Consider the following 20,896-nt stretch of genomic DNA (forward strand, 5'->3'; position numbering starts at 1 on the left):
AGTCAGCATTGCCTCAGCTTGTTCTGTGCTGCGTGTCTGATGACGGGCCAACGTCTCTGGCCTCCTCGCCCGGTCCCGTCAACTCTCAGAAATGATTCTGCGTCACAGACGCAAGAACACAGGAGTCAGGGGCTGGGGCGGGGAAGGAATGCGGAAGGAACGCCTGTGAGACCAGCTGAAAGCAAGACGATAGACAGGTGCGCCGTCGGTCACCGGGCTCCGGATCCTGTGATCAGCTGCTGGGGGCCCAAGAACATGACTGTGAGGAGAGAAGGCTCATGGCGGGGCGGGAGGGGCGGGGCTGAACATCCGAGAGCCATCGGGGGTTTCATCCAGAGGACAAGTTTATTGTCGCGTTGTTTATAGTTAATGACTGCTGTTCAATGTGTCACTTTTCTTTAAAATAGTTTCCCAGTTTGTTTGTTTCCATTTAGGTGTGTGTGTGTGTGTGTGTGTGTTGAGGGCAGGGCAAGGTGGAGGACGTGCAATACAGAATCTATGATCCATCTCAGATGTCTGACAATGTGTCACTTCTACTGAACGACTTTTGTGGCCCAAAGTCAGCTCTTTGCAAATTTGTTTGTGGTTTCTGATAAAAACTAAGTGTGCTCAACCCTAATAAGCCCTATGGTAGGGTGACAGGACACAAAAGATGTGCACTGCAGGGGACTCCACGCCCCTGGGGTTTCAAGCCCTAAACTCTCAGCTGGGGGCCTCAGGTCCCCTCAGGGCCCGTGCTTAGCAGGTGCGCAGAGACATTACTTTGTCAGCAAAGGTCCGTCTAGTCAAGGCTATGGTTTTTCCAGTGGTCATGTATGGATGCGAGAGTTGGACTATAAAGAAAGCTGAGTGCCAAAGAATGGATGCTTTTGAACTGTGGTGTTGGAGAAGACTCTTGAGAGTCCCTTGGACTGCAAGGAGACCCAACCAGTCCATTCTGAAGGAGATCAGCCCTGGGTATTCATTGGAAGGAATGATGCTGAAGCTGAAACTCTAGTACTTTGGCCACCTGATGCAAAGAGCTGGCTCATTTGAAAAGACCCTGATGCTGGGAGGGATTGAAGAAGGCAGGAAGAGAAGGGGACGACAGAGGACGAGATGGCTGGATGGCATCACCGACTCGACAGACATGAGTTTGAGTGAACTCTGGGAGTTGGTGATGGACAGGGAGGCCTGGCGTGCTGCAATTCATGGGGTAGCAAAGAGTCAGACCCGACTGAGCGACTGAACTGACTGAAGTGAACTGAAGGGAAGGCCCCTGGGCAGGGGTCCAGAGGCCATCCTGGGAGGGGCGGGGCTGGCCTGGGGCCGAGCTCGGGTGGAACGCAGCCAGGTGGGGTCATGAATCAGGGCTGCTGAGCTGCCTTCTGCGGGTTTATGCTCCCCGGGGCACCACTTCGTCACTGCCTCATTATTTTTATGAGGGCTGTTGAGGGGGCGGTTTGCTCACTAATGACACCCATGTCTCACGCCTCACTCAGGTCTGTTTGTGAGGCCCATGGCCGCCCAACTGACAAAGGTGTACGTGTTCTGAGCTTTCCAGAGGCAACAAAATGCCCCCTCACAGTCCTTACAAATCAGAATCAACTGTAGGCTGGTACTCGGCACCCAAGACTGCGACGACAGACTGTCTTCCTTCCCCTTGGAGAGCAGCGGGTGCTGACCCCGGATGTCCGGGGCTGGCTGTGAAGTGAGAGCTCAGAAGTCTCAGCAAGGCTGCGCTCTCCTGCTGCTGAGAAGTGCTGCTTCTGAAACGCTACGTTCCTCACCCTCCCCGGGGACACTGCCGTCCCTTGGGGCCCAGAGGACGGCTGGGAGACTGCATCCCCTTCAGAGGCGGCCCTGGGTCCTTCAGTGCCGATTTCACAAGCTCAGCCTGGACGAGGTCTTTCATTTTATACTCCTGTGGTTCTCCTCAAGTCAGATACAGATCCCATGCTGATTTCTCCACGACTTGAATCAGAGACTGTTGATCACTCACAGATTTTGGAAGGCCTCCTTGAAAGGGCGCATTTTCTACACGATTTTATTTCTCTTTTCAAGAGCTCACTGAAGTTCTGGCACCAAGCAAGTCAGGCAGGCAGGCTTCTACAGGAAGTGCAGGGAACGCAGAAGCAGTTAGATGCATGGATGCTGTTTGCCACGCGCGTCTCCCAGTCCTGCAGCAGGTGGCCCCCTTGGGCAGGAACGGGGGACCCTCACGGCCGAGGTCTGAGGCCGGAGCTCACGGCACTGACCTCTGCAGATGCTTATGAGGGCGTGTTTTCAGAGGACTTTACATTCTGAACTCCATATTCACTGCTGTACAAAATCGTATGACTTTGAGAGAGGCCCCGCGGTTTGTCATTGACAAGAAGGAGCTGATGCGAGTCTGCCAGGTTCCGGGGATGCTGGAACCAAGGGTAGGCGCGTCAAGCACGGTGGGACCACACTGCCCCTTGAGACATGCGGATCTTAAAATCTAAGTCCTTTCAAAATCAGTAACATTAAAGATTTGGTTCTTGGGTTGTACCACGTGCTTCTCAGCATGCATGTCATGTGACTGCCCACTGTAGCTGGGGCGCACGCGGGGCAGCAGCTCCTGCAGGTCTGCATGGCAAGGAACCGACGCAAGGCAGCTACCGGACGGCGTGCCGACTGGCCACCGGGAGGTGGTTTGTGAAGTGAAGTGTTGGTCGCCCAGTCGTGTCCGACTCTTTGCAACCCCATGGACTCTAGCCCGCCAGGCTCCTCTGTCCATGGGATTCTCCAGGCAGGAATACTGGAGCGGGCAGCCATTCTCTTCTCCAGGGGATCCTTCCATTCCAGAGATCAAACCTGGGTCTCCCGCATTGCTGGCAGGTTCTTAGCCATGTGAGCCCCCAGGAGAGCCTGGGAGGTGGTTTAATGCTCCGCCGTTGCGGTGAAGGGGGCTTCCTGATAGGCGCATGTGTGTGTGTGACACAGATGGGCACACGAGCGGAGATGGAGGGAGACAGGCAGACGGAGGACTCTGGGACCGGTGCAGGCAGATCCGAGGGCAACTGTGCCCGCGTCTCACAATCTAGGGCTTTACTAGACGTTGACTAGGTGTTTCCGCATATCTGAGTATCAGACTAGATTGGTAAGTGTCTTCAGGGAAATACTTTCTATTTTTCTGCCCTCTAAATTTTAAAACATCTCTTATTTAGCTTAGTAACTACCTGAGTTTTCCAAAAATAATTATCCAGTTCTCGCCTAAGGCAATGGGATTACCCGAATATGGGCCTGACGGTTGCCAACACAGTGCAGTGACTCCCTGCTCAAAGGCACGGCAGCCCCGCCACGTGGGTCTGGGCGACCCGACCCAATGGGAGAGAGTCTCTTAGCAAACCCGCTTCCCCTGCTGTGCGGTAGTCATGGCAACAGTGGTTGGTTCAGGAGGAACCGCAGGAGGAAGCCTGATGTGGGGAGAAAACACCCTGGCTTGGGGGTTTAAAGGCCCCACTTGTGCTGCCCTCAGGGCAGGCGGCGGGGACGATATCCTGCCCTGGGGCTGGGACCCTCAGGGGAACAGAGCCGGCCTGGAGCTGGCAGTGTGGGCGGGGGGCGCACTGGATCCCCCCAAGAGCAGCACCAGGGGGGCAAGGACACACACATCTACGAGCGGAGCCTCAGGGCTCTTAGTTTCCGTGTGGGTGGAGAAAGGACGGCGGGGACCCAGCAGCAAGTGACGGCTTCAAGTAGAAAGCTTCTTCCTCTGGAGGCCGGGGTGGCAAGTATGGGGCCTCCTGCATCAGAGAGACCACTGACGGCACCCCACACTTGGGGCAAGATGATGCTGGATCACGGTTCTGTAGAGGAATACACTGAGGCACAAACCCCCGGGGGGAGAAGCCTGTCCCACAGCGGGGATGTCGCAGGTTTGCAGGAAAGTTATTTTCCTGGCAAATTTACATTTTCATTTCCACCCTGGTGAGGAGGGCTGAGCTGCTTGGTGCTTCTATATGTATTTGCAAACTCCACCTCTCACTTCTCAGAATGTTGCTGGCACAGCATCCCAAGGGCTCATCACACAGTGGGGTTTGATGATTAAATATGGAACGGCTTCCCCAGGGCTATGATTATCCCTGGAGGGGCAGCCAGCACGCTCTGGGCTTGGAGGAATAGCTCAAAGAGCTAATCAGTTTAATTGGAAACACAAAACAGACTAACCAGTTACTCCCTGCTGTAAAATTCCGACAGGCATCTGAATTCTGCAATTGCTCTCGACCTTGTTTCTCAGCATGGTATCTTTTTTCTTAAGTTGATTAAATGGAAAAATCCAGAAACATGGCTGGGCACCTTTGGGGAACTTTTGTGGGCCAGATACCACTGCCAGGAATAGTAAGGAGATTCCACAGGTGAAGAGCAGGCTTTCAAAATTATTAGTGTAAGATTTTCCAGAGTTGGAATGGATCAACTCTTGATTTCATCATTTTGGAAAATATGTGGGAATGCCAAGATAAAGTGCTCTTTATTTCTCACGTTTCCTGGTTGTAATGCTTCTAACTGGGCCTCCCGGGTGGCTCAGGGGTAAAGAATCCACCCGCCAATTCAGGAGACTCAGGTTTGATCTCTGGGTTGGGAAGATCCCCTGGAGGAGGAAATGGTAACCCACTGCAGTATTCTTGCCTGGGAAATCCCATGGACAGAGGAGCCTGCATTCCATGGGGTCACAAGAGTTGGATACGACTTAGCGACTGATGAACAACAACGCTTGTAAACTAGCGAACAGCCTCACTAGTTTCATATGAGAAAAAAGACATAATGAGATTTTAGAGCTCCTTCTTCAAGTTGATCCCCATGTGGACTGGGGCTAATGTTCAAAAAAGAAAGTTAAACAAATCTTAAGACCCACTGGGGAGAGACTGCCTGCGGTCAGAGCGACCCTAGACGAGACGGCAGAGCAGCCTCAGGGACCGGCCTGGACCTGAGCACCGGTGGGCTCTGCCGAGGGTCAGGCAGGCTGGCTCTGATCATGCCCGTTCCCCAGGGCCCAGAGGGGCCCGGAGTCGCGTCCACCTGCGCTCGGGCCCTGGGCTGCCTGGCACAGCCTTCCCAAGGGGTAGGCGGTGCTATTTTTAGCTTGAGGAACCAGTTTTTCCTCCTGGAGTCTCTGCAGGCAGGGCCGCTGAGAACTGTGTGTCCCCAGGGACAGGTCACCCGGCTGAGTGTTTCCCCGGTTCTGCCAAACGACCTTGTAAATACGCTCCGCCCGAGAAAGAGCTGGTGAGTTAGTGAGGGGAGCTTTCTGGAAACCAAGTCCCCCAGGACACGCAGGAAAACAAGGGCCCCAAAGCGAGCAGGCGGCCTTCCTGCCTGGTCCCCCTGGAGGACAGGTCTCCCCCCACCAGCTTCACTCTGCTCCTGACGGGCCAGGAGGGCGCTCACAGCCGCCTCGCTGCCAGAGGGGACCCCGCCACACGCAGACACGCGAGGCTGAAACAGGGAGAGAAAGGCCGGAGCCCCTTCCTTCACGAGCTCCTCCCTGCATCCTGGTGCAGCTTCGTCAGGAGAGAGGAGCCAGGGAGCCAAGAGTGGACTGTCACGGGGAGGAGCCTGGGGGCAGAGGTCGCGTGCTCCTGGCAGGGAGCCCCTGGGGGTGGCAGTGGGTACCTGATATGGGACGGGTCGCCACATGGAGCCCCTGCCTCCCGCGTCCAGCACAGGCCTGCGGGCCACGAAGGCAGCCCACGGGGGCCTGCGGACGCGGAGCTGATGGTGGTGGCGGCGCCAGTGGGGAGAGGCGCTCCCCGGGCTGGAGAGGGGGCGGCAAAGAACCAGAGCTGGGAGGATGCACGGGCTGACTCTCCCTGCAGCCCCTGCCTGTTGACGGGTCAACAACTGCTCCCAGGACAAGCTCTCATCCGTCCACTGTCTCGTAAGTGAAAAGAAAGCCTCCCAGAATGACTGCAGAAACATGCAGGGCGGTAAACAGCAGGGCGTGAGCGCATGTGATCTTTTCTGTTCTAAGCTGAAATGCTACGTAACACCACAGACCACTCCCCCTAAAAGGCCTCAGGCATTTTCCATCAAGTTACAAAAAATTAAAGGAAGAGTCATGTACAGATGTGAGAGCCGGACCATAAAGAAAGCTGAGCATCAAAGAATTGATGCTTTCGAACTGTGGTGTTGGAGAAGACTCTTAGAGTCCCTTGGACAGCAAGGAGATCCAACCAGTCAATTCTAAAGGCGATCAGTCCTGGGTGTTCATTGGAAGGACTGATGTTGAAGCTGAAACTCCAATACTTTGGCCACCTGATGCGAAGAGCTGACTCATTAGAAAAGACCCTGATGCTGGGAAAGATTGAGGGCAGGAGAAGGGGACGGCAGAGGATGAGATGGTTGGATGGTATCACCGACTCAATGGGCATGAGTTTGAGCAAGCTCTGGGAGATGGTGAAGGACAGGGAAGCCTGGTGTGCTGCAGTCTCTGGGGTTGCAAAGAGTCCAACCCGACTTAGCAACTAAACAACAATAAAGAAGAGGGCTGTTACAGGTAACAATGTCCCATAGAAGCCATGGGTCTAAAACGACCATTTTTAAAAATTATCAGAATGTTAAAGTTTAGCTTTCAGATAACAAAAGCCTAAGTATGGGCTCTCCTGTTGGTCAGAAATCTGACTTTGGTAAAAATTACATCAATGAGAAGGATGCTTTGGTGTTTTACAGTGTCCAACAACAGGAAAGAAACTGCAAGCCACTGAGGTTTTTAGAAGCAGACTTGCAAATCAGTTGCTCTGAGCCTTAAAATACCAAGTGTTAACAGGATGGGGCTCTCTTGAGAACAGCTGCTTTTCCACTTTCACTCTCAGCGGGGCCTCTGTGCTCCTGGGGCAGACACCGCCCAGAGCCATCTTCACAGTAACTGAACATTCAGAGACACCACTATCTTCACAGGGAGAGCATCAGTAAGGCAGTTCTCGCGCGAGTTACACGAAATACCAGGAGTCCCTAGTCGGTATCCACTCGGACCATTTACACACTGAGAACATGGGTCCTCCTTTCAACAGGGAGGGGAGAATTCCAAACCAACAACATTGTAGAAACGTAAACCCCTTCTAGTTGCCTTGGGCCTGAAATCATTAGGAAAGAAACGCCATGACATTGTTTTAGATAAAGCAATGTTTTCTCTCAAGTGTTTGAAACACTTTATAAAATATGAACAAAAACAGTTATGTAATCACGTATTTACATGAATGGCATGGAAGCAAATTATGGAAAATTACCCACTTGGCTGATACAGAAATGTTTGAGTCCAAATATAGATCAGAGAAGCACCCATGGCATAAAGTTCATTATTCTTAAATGAAACCTGACTACAGATTCTTGGCAAAGAGGGCTGCAGGTTGCAGCATGATGTAACTCAATCCAGTGGACATTTATGAAACGCTTCTGTGCGCATGCGGGTCCGTCCTCAGCATCATGACATTCTGTGAACCGTCCCTAGTCTTGAGTTAAAGGACCAAAGACAAGGGAGAATTAACCTTTCCCTCCTACAAAGGACGGGGGAAACACACACACATCAGGGCTATTTCCTCATGATCTGAAATGACTCCTTGGTGGACAGAGGTGCCCTGGTGATGGGTCATCAGTTTGAGGGGCTCAGGCACTCTGGGGACCCAGAGGTCATCCCTAGAGGCTCCTCACCACACAGGGAAGCCAATGCCTGTGGCATGAGGTGGAGAATGGGAAATCCGAGCCTAAAAATCCACAGAGGATTCATTCTGAGTCACTGGAGGGATTCCGATGGTTTTTACTTGCATTTTTTTCCCATTTGTTCTCCTGCATCTTCCAAACACCCTAAACAACACTGCGGAAAGGCACGTAGGGCAGGTGCCACCAGACGACCAGCCACAGTGAGACTGCAGTGGGCCTGGCGTCCCGGCCGAGGAATTCGGGTCTTGGTCTGTGTGCAGGACTAGCATTCTCAGCCGTAGAAGTTTCCAGGGAAGGAGGGTAACAAGCCAGTGGCTTTAGGGGAAACTCTGGTGGCCGCAGGGCATAGGAGCTCCTGAAGGATTGGGGGCGGCTCTCTCCTTACCTTATTGGCCTTCTCGGCACTGAAGTCCCGCCTCCCTGCATGGTTCCCCATCCTGAGCCCCGAGTCTTCAGATGCTGAAAGGAAAGAGAGTCCGTTAGCCTTGGAAGTGCTACTTTCAGAGTTTCCAACATGGTTTTCCAATCAGAACGATGATCCCGTTCTGAATGCGACATCTGTTTCTGAAGAGAGAAAACGAAAGCCCCCAAACTCAAGGGGTACCTGAAGTCTCTGAGACAGCATCACTGTCCTCTAATCCCTGGCAAAAATCCAGACCCGGATTCTGTCCAGGGACACGCATGGTTCAGCAAGTTTCCTCATCCAGGAAGATCAACCCATCTCTAGCGCGCTTACGGACCGTGCGCAAGTCCCGACCAACAGACAGAATCATACTTCACGCCCAGTGATGTAAGGAGATGGACAGACATGGGGAGGAGCTGCGGACGCCGCACAGACACACACAGGACGCTTGCGGTGTTGAGAATCCCGCGAGCACAGAAACAGCAGACCCGACCAAGGGCCGCTTATCAGACGGGCGTCCCAAGGATCGGCAGAATTTGTAGGAAGATACTGCTGCTGCTGCTGTTAAGTCGCTTCAGTCGTGTCCGACTCTGTGCGACCCCATAGACAGCAGCCCACCAGGCTCCCTCATCCCTGGGATTCTCCAGGCAAGAACACCAGAATGGGTTGCCATTTCCTTCTCCAATGCATGAAGGTGAAAAGTGAAAGTGAAGTCGCTCAGTCGTGTCCGACTCTTAGCGACCCCATGGACTGCAGCCCACTAGGCTCCTCTGTCCTTGGGATTTTCCAGGCAAGAGGACTGGAGTGGGCTGCCACTGACAAAACTGGAATGGCTTCAGTGCAGAAACCAAGGGGTTTCCAATGCCCATGGATAAAGATTTGCCCAAGCAAATTCTAGAGGACATATACATAATTTCACGAAGTGAGCTGCAAATGCAAGAGAGTTTGGTCCTGTTAATGTGCACCTTAAAAACAGAAGTTTCATAGACATTCTTGAAAAACATCTGCTTCTCTTTTCCAGGTACTTGCAACCTCAAATAAAGCAGTACAGAAACACCGCCCAGGAAGAGAGGGCAGGCGGCTGAGTTTTCTCTGAAAGGATACCTGGCCCAGAAGGTCTTGGTTCTACACTATCTGACAGGGGTCTCTGCAAACCTGTGTACAGGGGCTCTGTCAGAGGGCTGCCAGGACACGCAGGTGAGCAAGAAGGTCGATGGAGACAGTCATGAAGCCTAGTAGCAAAACCTGGGTCATCCTTTCCTTGATTTCCTGTGCTTGTCTGGTACCCAGAAAGGGGCATCTCCACTAGCCCCTGATCCAAAGCCCACTTTGTCCAGGAACCCCGCAGCTGTCTGCCCCCCATGTACTTCTCTTCACCACTAGAGACCACTTAAAATGAAGCCACCACAGATTCCAAACCAAAAGCACCTAACACATATATTGTAAAAATTTCAGATAAATCGTATCTTCTCCAAGTCTGGTGGGTTTCTGCTTATTGTTCCTGAGAACGCTTTATAAGCAGCAACAAACTTGAAAGGTTATTAGCTGCTATGGTTGGTTTTCCTTCTAAGGTCCTGAGTCAACCAAAAACCAAAATGAAATAAGTATACAAAAAACCCTGGAGAGTGTAGCTTCCTATATCCCCCTAGCTGGCCAATGGTAAAATTAGGACTCAAATTAGATACCTGAATGAGCTTCGATGCTCGCTCAGGCAGTTCTTGGTATCAAACTCCAATAATATTTCTTTGCCTGGTTCTTGAATTTTTCTTTAGAAACTGTGGAGGTTAAAATACATCAAAGTACAGAAAGGAGAGGGAATCTTAAGTTTTCTACAAATAATGACTTCTTCATTTAGAAATCTGATTGATGGGGGCTCGGTTGGATCATCTAGGATCTCAAAGACATTGAGTTTCAACCTTGAAACCCAACAGTCCACATTCAGAGGTGACATGATTCATCGAATCAACATCAACCAAAAACAACATGAAATGAAGGTCACAGCTTTGGAACATGAAAAGAACGCACACAGACCTCACCCGCCAATCCCTGTACTGCAAAAGCAAACACTTGCCTTGAAACTTGGAAGATAAAGTTGTAATAAAAAAAAAAAACAAAACACAAGTGCCTCATTTGTATTTTCTAGCCTAAATTTTTGCAGCAAATGTACTGTTTTTCTCCCCCAGAAAGGTACACAACTGAAGAATTCAGCCAAACTCATTCCACACAGGTCCCTCAACCTGCTCGCATCCCTGGGCCTGCAGGAACCATGAGGACCACTTGCACCATCACCTTAGACCTGTCGCCTGGCTCAGGTGACCAGTCTTGAAGGACCATTGCAAAGTTCACTCATCATGTTGCTTTGTTTGGTCACTAAGTTGTGTCTGACTTTTTGGGACCCCATGGACTGCAGCCCGCCGGGCTTCCCTGTCCTTCACCATCTCCCGGAGTTTGCTGAAACTCATGTCCATTGTGTCAGTGATGCCATCCAGCCATCTCACCCTCGGTCACCCTCATCATGTGATGATTCAAAGAACATGTGAGGACCAGCTTCCAGCTGAATAAGGAACAGCGCTCCTTGAAAAGCAACAAAATGAATTGTCCTCTAAACATGGGGAGGGTTTCTAAAATATTTCATACACCCAATGAAAGGCAAGTTTCGTTCCTGCAAAGACACTCTTTAGAGAAGCGTGTCAGTATCAGTATCCGAACTTCCCCAAAGCCTCCTGTATTTCTGGGTGTCTCCTCGGTGACTGTGAAGGATGTTGGATGCTCTTCCCCAGGTCGACTGGTGAGAAAGGGGGCAATAGCATCTGACAGCATCACCGCCTGTGTGTGGGGAGCAGTGGGTTGTTGCCAGGGGAGACCACACACAGCCAAGTCCCTGCGGAGTGGAAACTCTTCCTGTCTTCATATTTTTTAGGTGGAACCCAGGGCGGATCTTTCAAAATCTGAATTTCAGATTAAGTGCTGAACTTCAAATGACGTAGAGCCAAGTGGGGACAGCATGCTCTGGTAAATCAAAGCCAGGGCCCTAGTGGCGATAAAAACACTGCTGACTTAGAGGAACCACACGAATGCATCACGTATAAAGACATGCGCGTGGAAAAACCTGTGCTTTCAATGTGTGTGTTTGCATGGTGGCTACAGTTAAGAGCACTGCAATGTAGACAGGCGGACTTCGTTTTATTGCGCTTTGCTTTATTGCTCTTTGTCGCTGCTGCATTTTTTACAAATTGAAGGTTTGTGGAAACTGCATTCTCAGATGATGGTTGACATTTTTCAGCAATGAAGTATTTTTAAATTTAAAAAATGATGCTTTTAAAAAATAAATAAAATGGATGCTTTTAAAAATGCAAGTTGACCTTTGCAGATAATTTCAGTATTCTATCATCCACCTTCCCAATTCACTTACATGGATCACCCCCCAAAAAGCCTCTATGGGGGTCATCTCATTGGGGAAATGGAGGTCTGAGGCACACACGGTAGTTTGCTTGATGAGACGGGCACAGACGGGGAGGAGGGGACTCGCCTTTGTCCCCTTGGGGCCTGAACTGCAGTTGAAGCACAGAACTGTGTGTTCTCTGTGCAGGATGACAGTCTGAACTGCAGGAGTGGAGCCGGGGTCGTTCTGAACTTCCAGCTCTCTGTGCCCCCACGCAGGGTCGTGAGTATTGATCACCAGCGTGGTGTATGTAATACACAAAATACAGTGCATCGAACGTCTGCGCATCCGTTTCTCTGTTTAACAAATAACAACTGGTGTATTTGATGGGAGATGGATAAATTAGGAGGCTGGCATTAACAGATACTCACTGCTACATACAAAGTAGACAGAGGGCAAGGGCCTGCTATATAGCATGGATAACTTTATTCAATATATATTTTTTGGCTACATCATGCAGCTTGTGGGATGTTTATTCCCTGACCTGGTGTGGCGCCTGGGCCCTCAGTAGTGGAAGTGCAGAGGCTGCCAGGGAGTACCCTCAAAATTCTGTAATAACCTACAAGGAAAAAGAATCTGAAAAGGAATCTGTCTGTATCTATATATCTGAATCATTGTGCTGTATACCTGAAACTAAAACATTGTAAACAACTATACTTTAATTATATCTAATTATATATAAATAGTTATATATTTGCAACTATTCAATTTATACAAACATAAAAGGGATAAAATTATAAAACCTTTTTCAATTACATATAAATAGTTATTTCCAAAATAAAAAAAGAACAGACTTGTTGTATTTGAAACTAATCACAGGAAAAATAGTTAACTTCTTCTCCAGTTGGCAGCCTGGACTTTGGGGTTCCCCGCCCTGGGGCAGAGAACCGCCCACTGGCATCCAGGTTCTCCTCTGACAGCACCTCCTCTGGCCTCCGTCTTTCCCTCGCCTCCTCAGACACCTCCCCTGCGGGTATTAGGCAAATCCTGACTCCCCGTCCCCTCCTTCCAGAACAGAAACCTCAGGATTTAACCTAACAGGATACTGTGCGATGTGTCAGTATCAGGGGGCAGGGGGAGCGTTGCTTGTGGACACAGAGGCGCTGTCTTTGGACCAAATGCTCTGAAGCACGGCTGATCCAGGCACAAGACCCCCTCACTGCCCCTTGCGGATGGGAGGCCGCCTCCAGGCCATGTGTTCTGACCAGAGCTTCATCACCCCTCGGAGCATAACTTTAGGTTGTCCTTTGGAGGACTGTCTGCGAAATACATTAATCAGTACTTTTAAAACTCAGGACTACTGGGCACAGAATAGATAGAAACAAACATTGCAGGTCAGACTTGTAAGCGTGTACAAACTTCTTCCTCGGTCTCAGATGAACAGAAAGAGCATTTATGCATCATTTCCATAGGCAGATTCTAGCCTTAAATGCACAGTTCGCACTGGCAGGAACAGAAAGGCAGGAAAAGCCACGTGACCACTCTCAGCTCAGGGCCCCTCATCAGCGGGGCATCGGGATGTGAGGCGTGCGGTGCAGCCCTGACGGCGGGTCGTGGACCTGACTCTGGGTGACCGGGCCCCACCCGCTGGTGACAGAAGGAGGCGGGCTTATGGAGGCCCCCTGCAGCTGGTCTCTGTAACACGCTGCAAAGAGCCATCTGCAGGCGGAAGAGCTGGACGTGTGAGGTCATCTCTATTCCATTCCATTTTTGTAATTAATCAAACAGAGAGAAAGAGGAAAATTCATGTGGAATGTGCTTGGAACTCAGGCCGGAAGCATCACTGGGTTATTAGGAAGCTTTTTGTGAAATAATATGAAAGGAACACGGTGGGAGGGGAAGAGGAGGGTCAGTGCTGGGAGCAGGGTGGACTCCAGGTGACAGTGGCTGCCCGTCTTCCTTAGGTGCAAATTCAGGCCCACGTGAGATTTCTAAGCAGCCACTGGCATGACTGAGAATTTCCATATTGTTTTCATGACCATGCACTCATGTGTCATTGTGGTGGGAGTGGTGGCATGACTCCCCAGGGTAGGTGTTGACTGGCTGAGAAAACATCTTCCAGCCGTCTAGCTGTCTACGATCGCACACCTTCCTCAGAGGCCTTGACATGGGCTCTCGCACATGTGGACATCCGTGCTGAAACTGAGGTCAGGGGAGGAGAAAGGGGTGAGAAGCTCAGGAACCCAGAAGCGACGCTCCTGCTCAGTCCTAACCCTGACCCTTCTCCATCGCAAACAGCCCCGCACAGGACAGGGCGCGACTTCTCCTAGGTCCAGACCAGACTGGGGGATGAAGGAGGGGGCGGCAAGAAGAGAGAAGCAGGGGAGACTGAGACCCAGGGGAGGTTGCGGACACCAAAAGGCTGAGCTCGCTGTTTCTGAAGTAACTCTGAGTGCATTTTCACAGGTGATGGGATTGTCATGAAATCATCGTCTCCATAGATTCACTGTGGGAGAGACCGAGGCCTCAATCCAAAGTGTTCATCCATTTCTAGATTGTTCATCAACACGATAAAGAGAAGACTTTGTTCTAACAAGTCACCTTGAGAAAACGGCTGAATTACACACCACCTGTACGTGGATCCTCAAGCTTAATGAAGAAAATGAGGGCACCTTTCTAATTTCCTGCCCAATATCTTGCAACAACAGCTGGTGAAAAGTAGGTGCAAAGAATTATTTGGGTTTTAATTCCATGCCCGCCAATTGCTATTTACTGCAGAGCTTAGAAGTTTGGTTCTCTGAGCTCCTGATTTCTCATCTGTCAAATCAGATCATAATACCTGTGGTGCATCTGCAGAGGATTCAATAAGGTAACAGACTCAAATTCCCTGGGCCCCTGACAGTCCATCGACCACATAACCACCTCTCTTCCCTCCCTTAGAGAATGGTTTGTATGTTACCTAAGACGCCGACAGCAGAATGAGACAAATAAGGAGTTAATTATGACCTCGAAGGGCCAATCATCCGCAGATATTTTAACTGTCAAAGTTCAACTTCCTTGTAATAAAGATGTTCAGTGAATACATTGCCTCATAATCAGGAGAGAGCCAAAGCCCATTCGTCTTTCTCAACTGACTTGGGTGCAATTTTTCACGTACAGTAGCTCAGAGTATTCATAGCTTTTCTCTGTCCTGTTTGCACTTGCAGACGTGTGAATACTGACGGTACAAGCAACAGCAGGATGTCGTCTGCAGGGAGGGGCTGCAAAGGACCCAGGGCTGAGGTCGCCTGGGATCACAGACGTGGGTCAGGTGTGAAACCGCAGAAGCGCTGAATCCTCAGTCAATGTTTTAACATCTACCCACTGGAATCTGCGCAGCCGGGAGAGGATTAACAGGGGCTTTGGCAGCAGGATTAAAACCCCACCAGGGGGCTAACTTCTGCTCTCTCTGCTTTTCAACATCATTAAAGCAACGCTTTCAAAATTCCATGGCCTTTGGTATTAACCCTTAGTGGAGCCCTGGCATTTTTGCTGTGTGGTTGCTCAGTCGTGACCCCGTGGATTGCAGCACGCCAGGCTTCTCTGTCCTCCACTATCTCCCGGAGTTTGCTCAAATTCATGTCCACTGAGTCAATGATGCCATCCAACCATCTCATCCTGTGTCGCCCCCCCTCTCCTCTTCACTTTCAGTCTTTCCCAGCATCAGGGTCTTTCCCAGTGAGCTGGCTCTTCGCATCAGATGGCCAAAGTATCAGAGCCTCAGCTTCCTATTAGGCTTTCAGGCTTACTGTAAAGTGATAACTTCACTGCTCTCGCTACCGTCACACTGTGTGCCTAACCTCCGAGCTGATTCAGATGAGTCGCAGCCCCGAGTTCCTGTGAACTACACGCTGAAGGGGCTTCGAGGTGCCCAAGGGGCACTGCGCTTCCTTTCTGGGAACCGCTGATGCGAGGCGAGGTGAACGCGCTGCAGAGCTGAAGGCGGGCCCTCCACCTCCCCCACACCCCCTGCACCCACCTGGCACCCCACAAGCGGCAGCTGCTGGCTTGCTCCCAAGCCGCTCTTCTGTGCTGGGCACAGCCTGTCTTGGGGTGTGGACCCTGACAGACCACACAGATCCCAGCCCCCTAAGAGGTGAGCGGGGGCTGCAAGGAGTCTGAACGACAGACAGAAGGCCTGCTCCTTTGACCTTTAAAGGAAAACCCAGAGAGCACGTGTGTGACCTTTAAAGGAAAACCCAGAGAGCACGTGTGAAAGAGCAAGGAGCTCAGGTAGAAAATCAAAGGGCCTAACAGAGAAGAGTGAGACGAACTGAGGACTCCTACCCCGCTGGGGTCTGTTCTCTTCCTCCCCTCCCACCCCTCTGCCTCTTCCCTCCACCAGGACCCCAGGGCTCATGCCTGCTTTCTGCAGACAATCATTTTTATTTCCCAGGTCAAAAACATTCCTGTAACACCCTGTGCTCAGAACACAGTAAACAGTTACCACCATCACCAGAACAACCACCCCAAATAAATCCCCACACACTCCTGTGAACAAGACAAAACGAAAGCCCATTTTAGGATGGGAACCGGGGCGGGACGCTCAAGAAGCCACCCTGCTTTCAGGAACACATGTGATGCTGACCTCTGAGATCCTCGGGCTCCCCCCAAACTCCCTTGCACCCTCAAGCTTCCAGCACGAGACCACCTGTGGTCTCGCATAGGAAGTATCAGAAGAAACAAGCTTCTAGATTTGAGGGGATGGGACACTTTGTGCTGGGTTATCACATAATATCCACAACTACTGATCACAGTCCCAGAGCTGGTAAAGAATCTGCCTGCAATGCAGAAGACCCAGGTTCGATCCCTGGGTTGGGAAGATCCCCTGGAGAAGGAAGTGACAACCCACTCCAGTATTCTTGCCTGGGAAATCCCACGGACAGAGGAACCTAGCGGGCTACAGTCCATGGGGTTGCAAAGAGTTGGAAATGACTGAGCAACTAATTCTCTATCTTCTCCAGGCTTATCAGATTTACACCACGGACGAACACTGCCTGAAAGTTCTCAAAAACCATTAAAAAAAAAAAAAAAGAAATCACAGAACGACAAAAGGACGGCGCTGTGGAGTCTGACTGTAGTTCCTTGTGCCTGGTCCAGGGTATCAGCTGACTCTGCAGGAAAGTTGTCACCAGAACAGGATGCAAGGACGTCCTGGAGTCCCTGGCTCCAGATGCTACCATAACATCACCTTTCTCAGTGACAACAAAGCATTTCCTTGAAGGAAAAAAAGCAGCAAACCACACAGTAGTTCATTAATGCTGAAGTTAGGATGACTTTTAGAAAGCCTTATAAATATATTCACACATATAGATTAGCCAGCATGTTTAGCTTTTTGTAGCTCTTACAGGAAGACAATACTTTGGCCACATGATGTGAAGAGCCAACTTGTTGGAAAAGACCTTGATGCTGGAAAAGACTGAGGGCAGAAGAAGGGGGCGACCGAAGATGAGATGGTTGGGTGGCATCATTGACTCAACGGACATGAGTCTGAGCAAGCTCTGGGAGTTGGTGAAGGACAGGGAAGCTTGGCGTGCTGCAGTCCATGGGGCCACAAAGAGTTAGACAGGACTGAGTGGCTGCACAACAACAACAGGAAGACAGGAAATTCTGTGTGAAAACAGCAGCTCCCAGGAAGCTGGGCTGCTGGGGCCCTGGCTCGCCAGGCCCACAGTCACAGGCTCTCTGATGGTCAGGAAGTGGACTCAGGCATAGGCAGGACACACAAGCCCCGCAGCAGGTAGGGCGTCGACAAACAGCCCCGTCCTGTGGCCTAACTCAGTCGTGGGCATGGAGGCCAGGCCCCGCTGACCCCCCTGGGCCAGGCTGTGCTCGGGCTGCCCACCTGGAGGCCAGCAGGTGGGGCTTCCAGAGAAACAGTCCCAGAGCTGAAGTCCCTGGGGTGTCCCTTCTTGTAGGCTCTCTGCCGCTTGCTCTGAGGCTTTGGTCCCGGAGGGTACATGTTTACTCCAGGAGGGCTGTGGAAATGACCAGTTAATATTTCACTAGCCGAGTGCAGTGGGGGTCGCATGCATGCTGCTGTTACAGGTACTGGTGTGCCCATGACCAGGACGCTGGCGCTGGAGACAGGAAGCACGGACATCGTGGGCCTCACACAAGGCCAGAGCCAGCGAGCAAAGGGCAGGGGGCGTGCCGAACTCGTGTACTTAATCCACCTCCAGAACAACTCACATGTTCCCTGGCATCAGACGTGACGGCTCCTGATAACTGTGCGTGGGGAGGAACATGTTGCTCAAGCCCACGTTGGTGTGAGGTCTGCAGTCAAGAGACCTACAGCCCGAGTCCTCATCCTCCTGAAAACACAGAGGACATGTGAATCCTGGGACTGCCGATCTCACCGCTCTAGCTTCAGACCAGCAGCCCCACGGGGGTCCCAGGGAGAGGGTCAGTCTCCCACCTGGCACCTTCTTCCCAGGTGAGCTCCTCCCACAAGCTTCCAGATGCTGAGCGGAGAAAAGAAGGCAGGTGTGGTCATCACCCCATCACGGCCCCGCAGGCACAGGGCTCAGAGCTGATGTCAGGGCTCCGCGTGGTCACCGGGGCCTGCCGAGGGTAAGGGACGTGGGCTGGCAGCAGGTACAGAAAAAGCAAAGGGAGGGAGACGTTCCGGGAGAGCAGGACTCAGCGGACAGGGCTCGACCCAGGCGGGAGGCTCGAGAGGACGGCCAGTGTGATGGTGCTGCCCGCGCGCCGGGTGGGAGGGACCTCTCCAGACGTCCATCCTCCCAACCTGCTCCCGTCCAGGCGGAGGTGGGTGCTGTTCCAATGCTCCTCCTTTCACAGACGATGAGACCCACGAGGTTTGGAAACTCCGGGTGACACAAGTTCACAGTCACAGGTTCAAGGCTGACCCAGTGACTTGGGCAGGGCACTAAATTTCTGCAGGAAAAGGACCTTCAATGCGTGCAGTCTCAGGTTTATTAGGGAATCAGAGCTGCCTGGGGGTTAGAGGTGCAGCTTTTTCTTTACTTCACATGTTTTAATGTACGTTCTGACAGCTGAAAGCTCATTAACAGCAACCTGGGCGGAGCCTTGACCGTTGTTCCCCACGATGCCACTCCCCGCTGCAGAGAGCAGTGAATGGCAGAGCATTATAGGAATATATCCTACAAGTGAATCTTTCTTTAAAATTATTTACTTTCAGTTGCACTGGGCCTTTGTTGCTGAGCGTGGGCTTGCTCTAGTTTCGGCGAGGGGGGGCCTGCTCTTCACTGCGGAGCTCGGCCTTCTCTGGCTGCAGAGCACGTGCTCAGGGCTCGAGCTCGGCTCAGCAGCTGTGGCGCCGGGCACGGCTGCTCCGCCGCACGTGGGATCTCCCCCATGAGGGAAGATGTGTCTCCCACACTGGCAGGCGGATTCTCCGTCACTGAGCCACCAGGGAAGCCCACAAGTGAATCTTTTTTAAAAAATTATGTTATTGAAAACTTGCATTGACTAAATTGTATGAATAAATAACAAGTATCTACAGAGCACAACAGACGTGACGAATATGAGGCTGCCAATAAGCTTGTAGTTTGAACCTGAACTTTTCACCTGGCTCTGCCTGCTTTTTAGTTTCTAAGTGTCCTCTTTAAGGCCTAAAAGGATCAGTATCCTTTCAGAGTGTGTGTGTGTGTGTGTGTGTGCTCAGTCGTGTCCGACTCTTTACGATCCTATGGACTATAGCCCACTAGGCTCCTCTGTCCATGGGATTTTCCAGGCAAGAACACTGGAGTGGGTTGCCATTTCTTCTAAGAAGGATGCTTTATCACCACAAGGTGGAGGCCTTATGGTTTTGTTTCTCCATCACGATTACGATTATTCAGAAGCCTTTTACAGGAAATAAACGAAAACTGAAAACATCTTGGCAGAGAGCACTTACAATATTGTGTTTATCTGATCAACCGTGACCACACTGACACTGTACTCGAGGGTCTTAGTCACTCACATTCCCCCCAAAGCATGGTTTTTGATGCCAAGAAGGGGTAAAAAGAGGGTAACGTCCAAAGACAGTTCAGGACCTACTTGAAGGGCTCAAGAGGGTGACTGAAGCGGGGCGTGCGGGGCAGGAAGCCTGAGTCTAGTCCCCTCTGCCACCAGCAGCAGGCAGCCCTGGACAGGTCACCTGCTCTGCTGTCCTGGGGAAGCGAGGGGGCGGGCTGGGGGGCGGGGGCTGCACTGACTTCCGCCGGGATGGCACCACACGTCTGCCCGGTAACCCCGGGAGCTTTGAAAACTGAGCCTTTCCAGACAAGGTTTGAGTGAAGCTGTTGCACCATGTCGGACACGCAGACAGCTGGGTTCCCGAAGCTGGGGGCTGGGTCCAAACAGGACAGGACAAGCTGTCACCCGAGTGTCTCCTGGCTGCCAGTCACCTTTCCAAAGGGCTAACTGTGAACCACACTCTAATGGGAGTGGCGACTGAAGGGTGGAATAGAAACCGCTGAGCCCAGGGCAGTCCACACTGCATCTGGTGCAGTGTCTGGCCTTTCGGTTACTGGTTACCAGCCTGGTTAGCTGTGCAGACAGGCTACACACATGGGGTCTCAACAGGCAGCCAGGCCTATGCAGTGCAGAGACCTCAGCCTAGTGGTCTCTCTCTCACGGAGCCCACGGCACCCGTTTGGGTCTGGGTTCACCTGCTGTGAGGGGTGAATGACACCCCCCATCTCCTTCCTCTCTGCGTTTTTACACCTGCCTCCCAGGCTCTGCATCACGCATCCCGAAACACCTGTAATTAGTCATGAAACCCACACGAGCTGCCTGCAGAAAACTCCATAATGGGCAGGCTAACCTGAAAAACGGATGGGGAAACAGCGGGGTTTGGGACTGCCACCCTGCAGAGCTCCGACAGATCACAGACCTCACAGTCACCGAGGGTGGCTCCAGGCAGAAAAAGCCAGGAACAAAAGCGGCATGGAGTCCAGGGTACATTTGTCAAATTCTTCTTCAACACATGTTGTGTGTGTGTGTATACGTATGCTAGTGAAGTGAAAGTCGCTCAGTCGTGTCCGACTCTTTGCAACCCCATGAACTATACAGTCCATGGAATTCTCCAGGCCAGAACACTGGAGCAGGCAGCCTTTCCCTTCTCCAGGGGACCTTCCCAACCCAGGGATCGAACCCAGGTCTCCAGCACTGCAGGCAGATTCTTTACCAGCTTAGCCACCAGGGAAGGCCTGGTGTCCAACTAACCCGTGTCCAGCTCTTTGCGACCCCACAGACTGTAGCTCTCCAGGCTCCCCTGTCCATGGGATTCCCCAGGCAAGAACACTGGAGTGGGTTACCACTGCCTTCTCCAGGGGATCTTCCTGACCCGAGGATCGAACCTACATCTCCTGGGTCTCCTGCACCGGCAGGCGGACGCGCTACCACTGAGCCACCTCAGAAGACCACATGTTGTGAAAGCAGTG

At 51.7% G+C, this 20,896-nt stretch overlaps 1 protein-coding gene across 5 annotated transcripts in view; it reads right to left on the reverse strand.

Moving 5' to 3' along the window:
* LOC120880948 (myelin basic protein) overlaps nucleotides 1–9,763 on the reverse strand; it is an 83,486-nt gene extending 73,723 nt beyond the window's left edge. For 3 of the 5 annotated variants that reach the window (XM_040264375.1, XM_040264374.1, XM_040264373.1), the window contains exon 1: nucleotides 8,045–8,118. In XM_040264375.1, the coding sequence (XP_040120309.1) occupies nucleotides 8,045–8,095 (51 nt within the window). In that variant the 5' untranslated portion in view covers nucleotides 8,096–8,118. Of the gene's footprint in view, nucleotides 1–8,044; nucleotides 8,127–9,747 lie in introns of those variants that run through there. The other 2 variants (XM_040264376.1, XM_040264372.1) reach the window with 2 other exon arrangements.
* Between the last annotated feature and the right edge of the window lie 11,133 nt (nucleotides 9,764–20,896).

This window comes from Oryx dammah, unplaced genomic scaffold (genome assembly GCF_014754425.2).
Source record: "Oryx dammah isolate SB20612 unplaced genomic scaffold, SCBI_Odam_1.1 HiC_scaffold_22, whole genome shotgun sequence".
NCBI lineage: Eukaryota > Metazoa > Chordata > Mammalia > Artiodactyla > Bovidae > Oryx > Oryx dammah.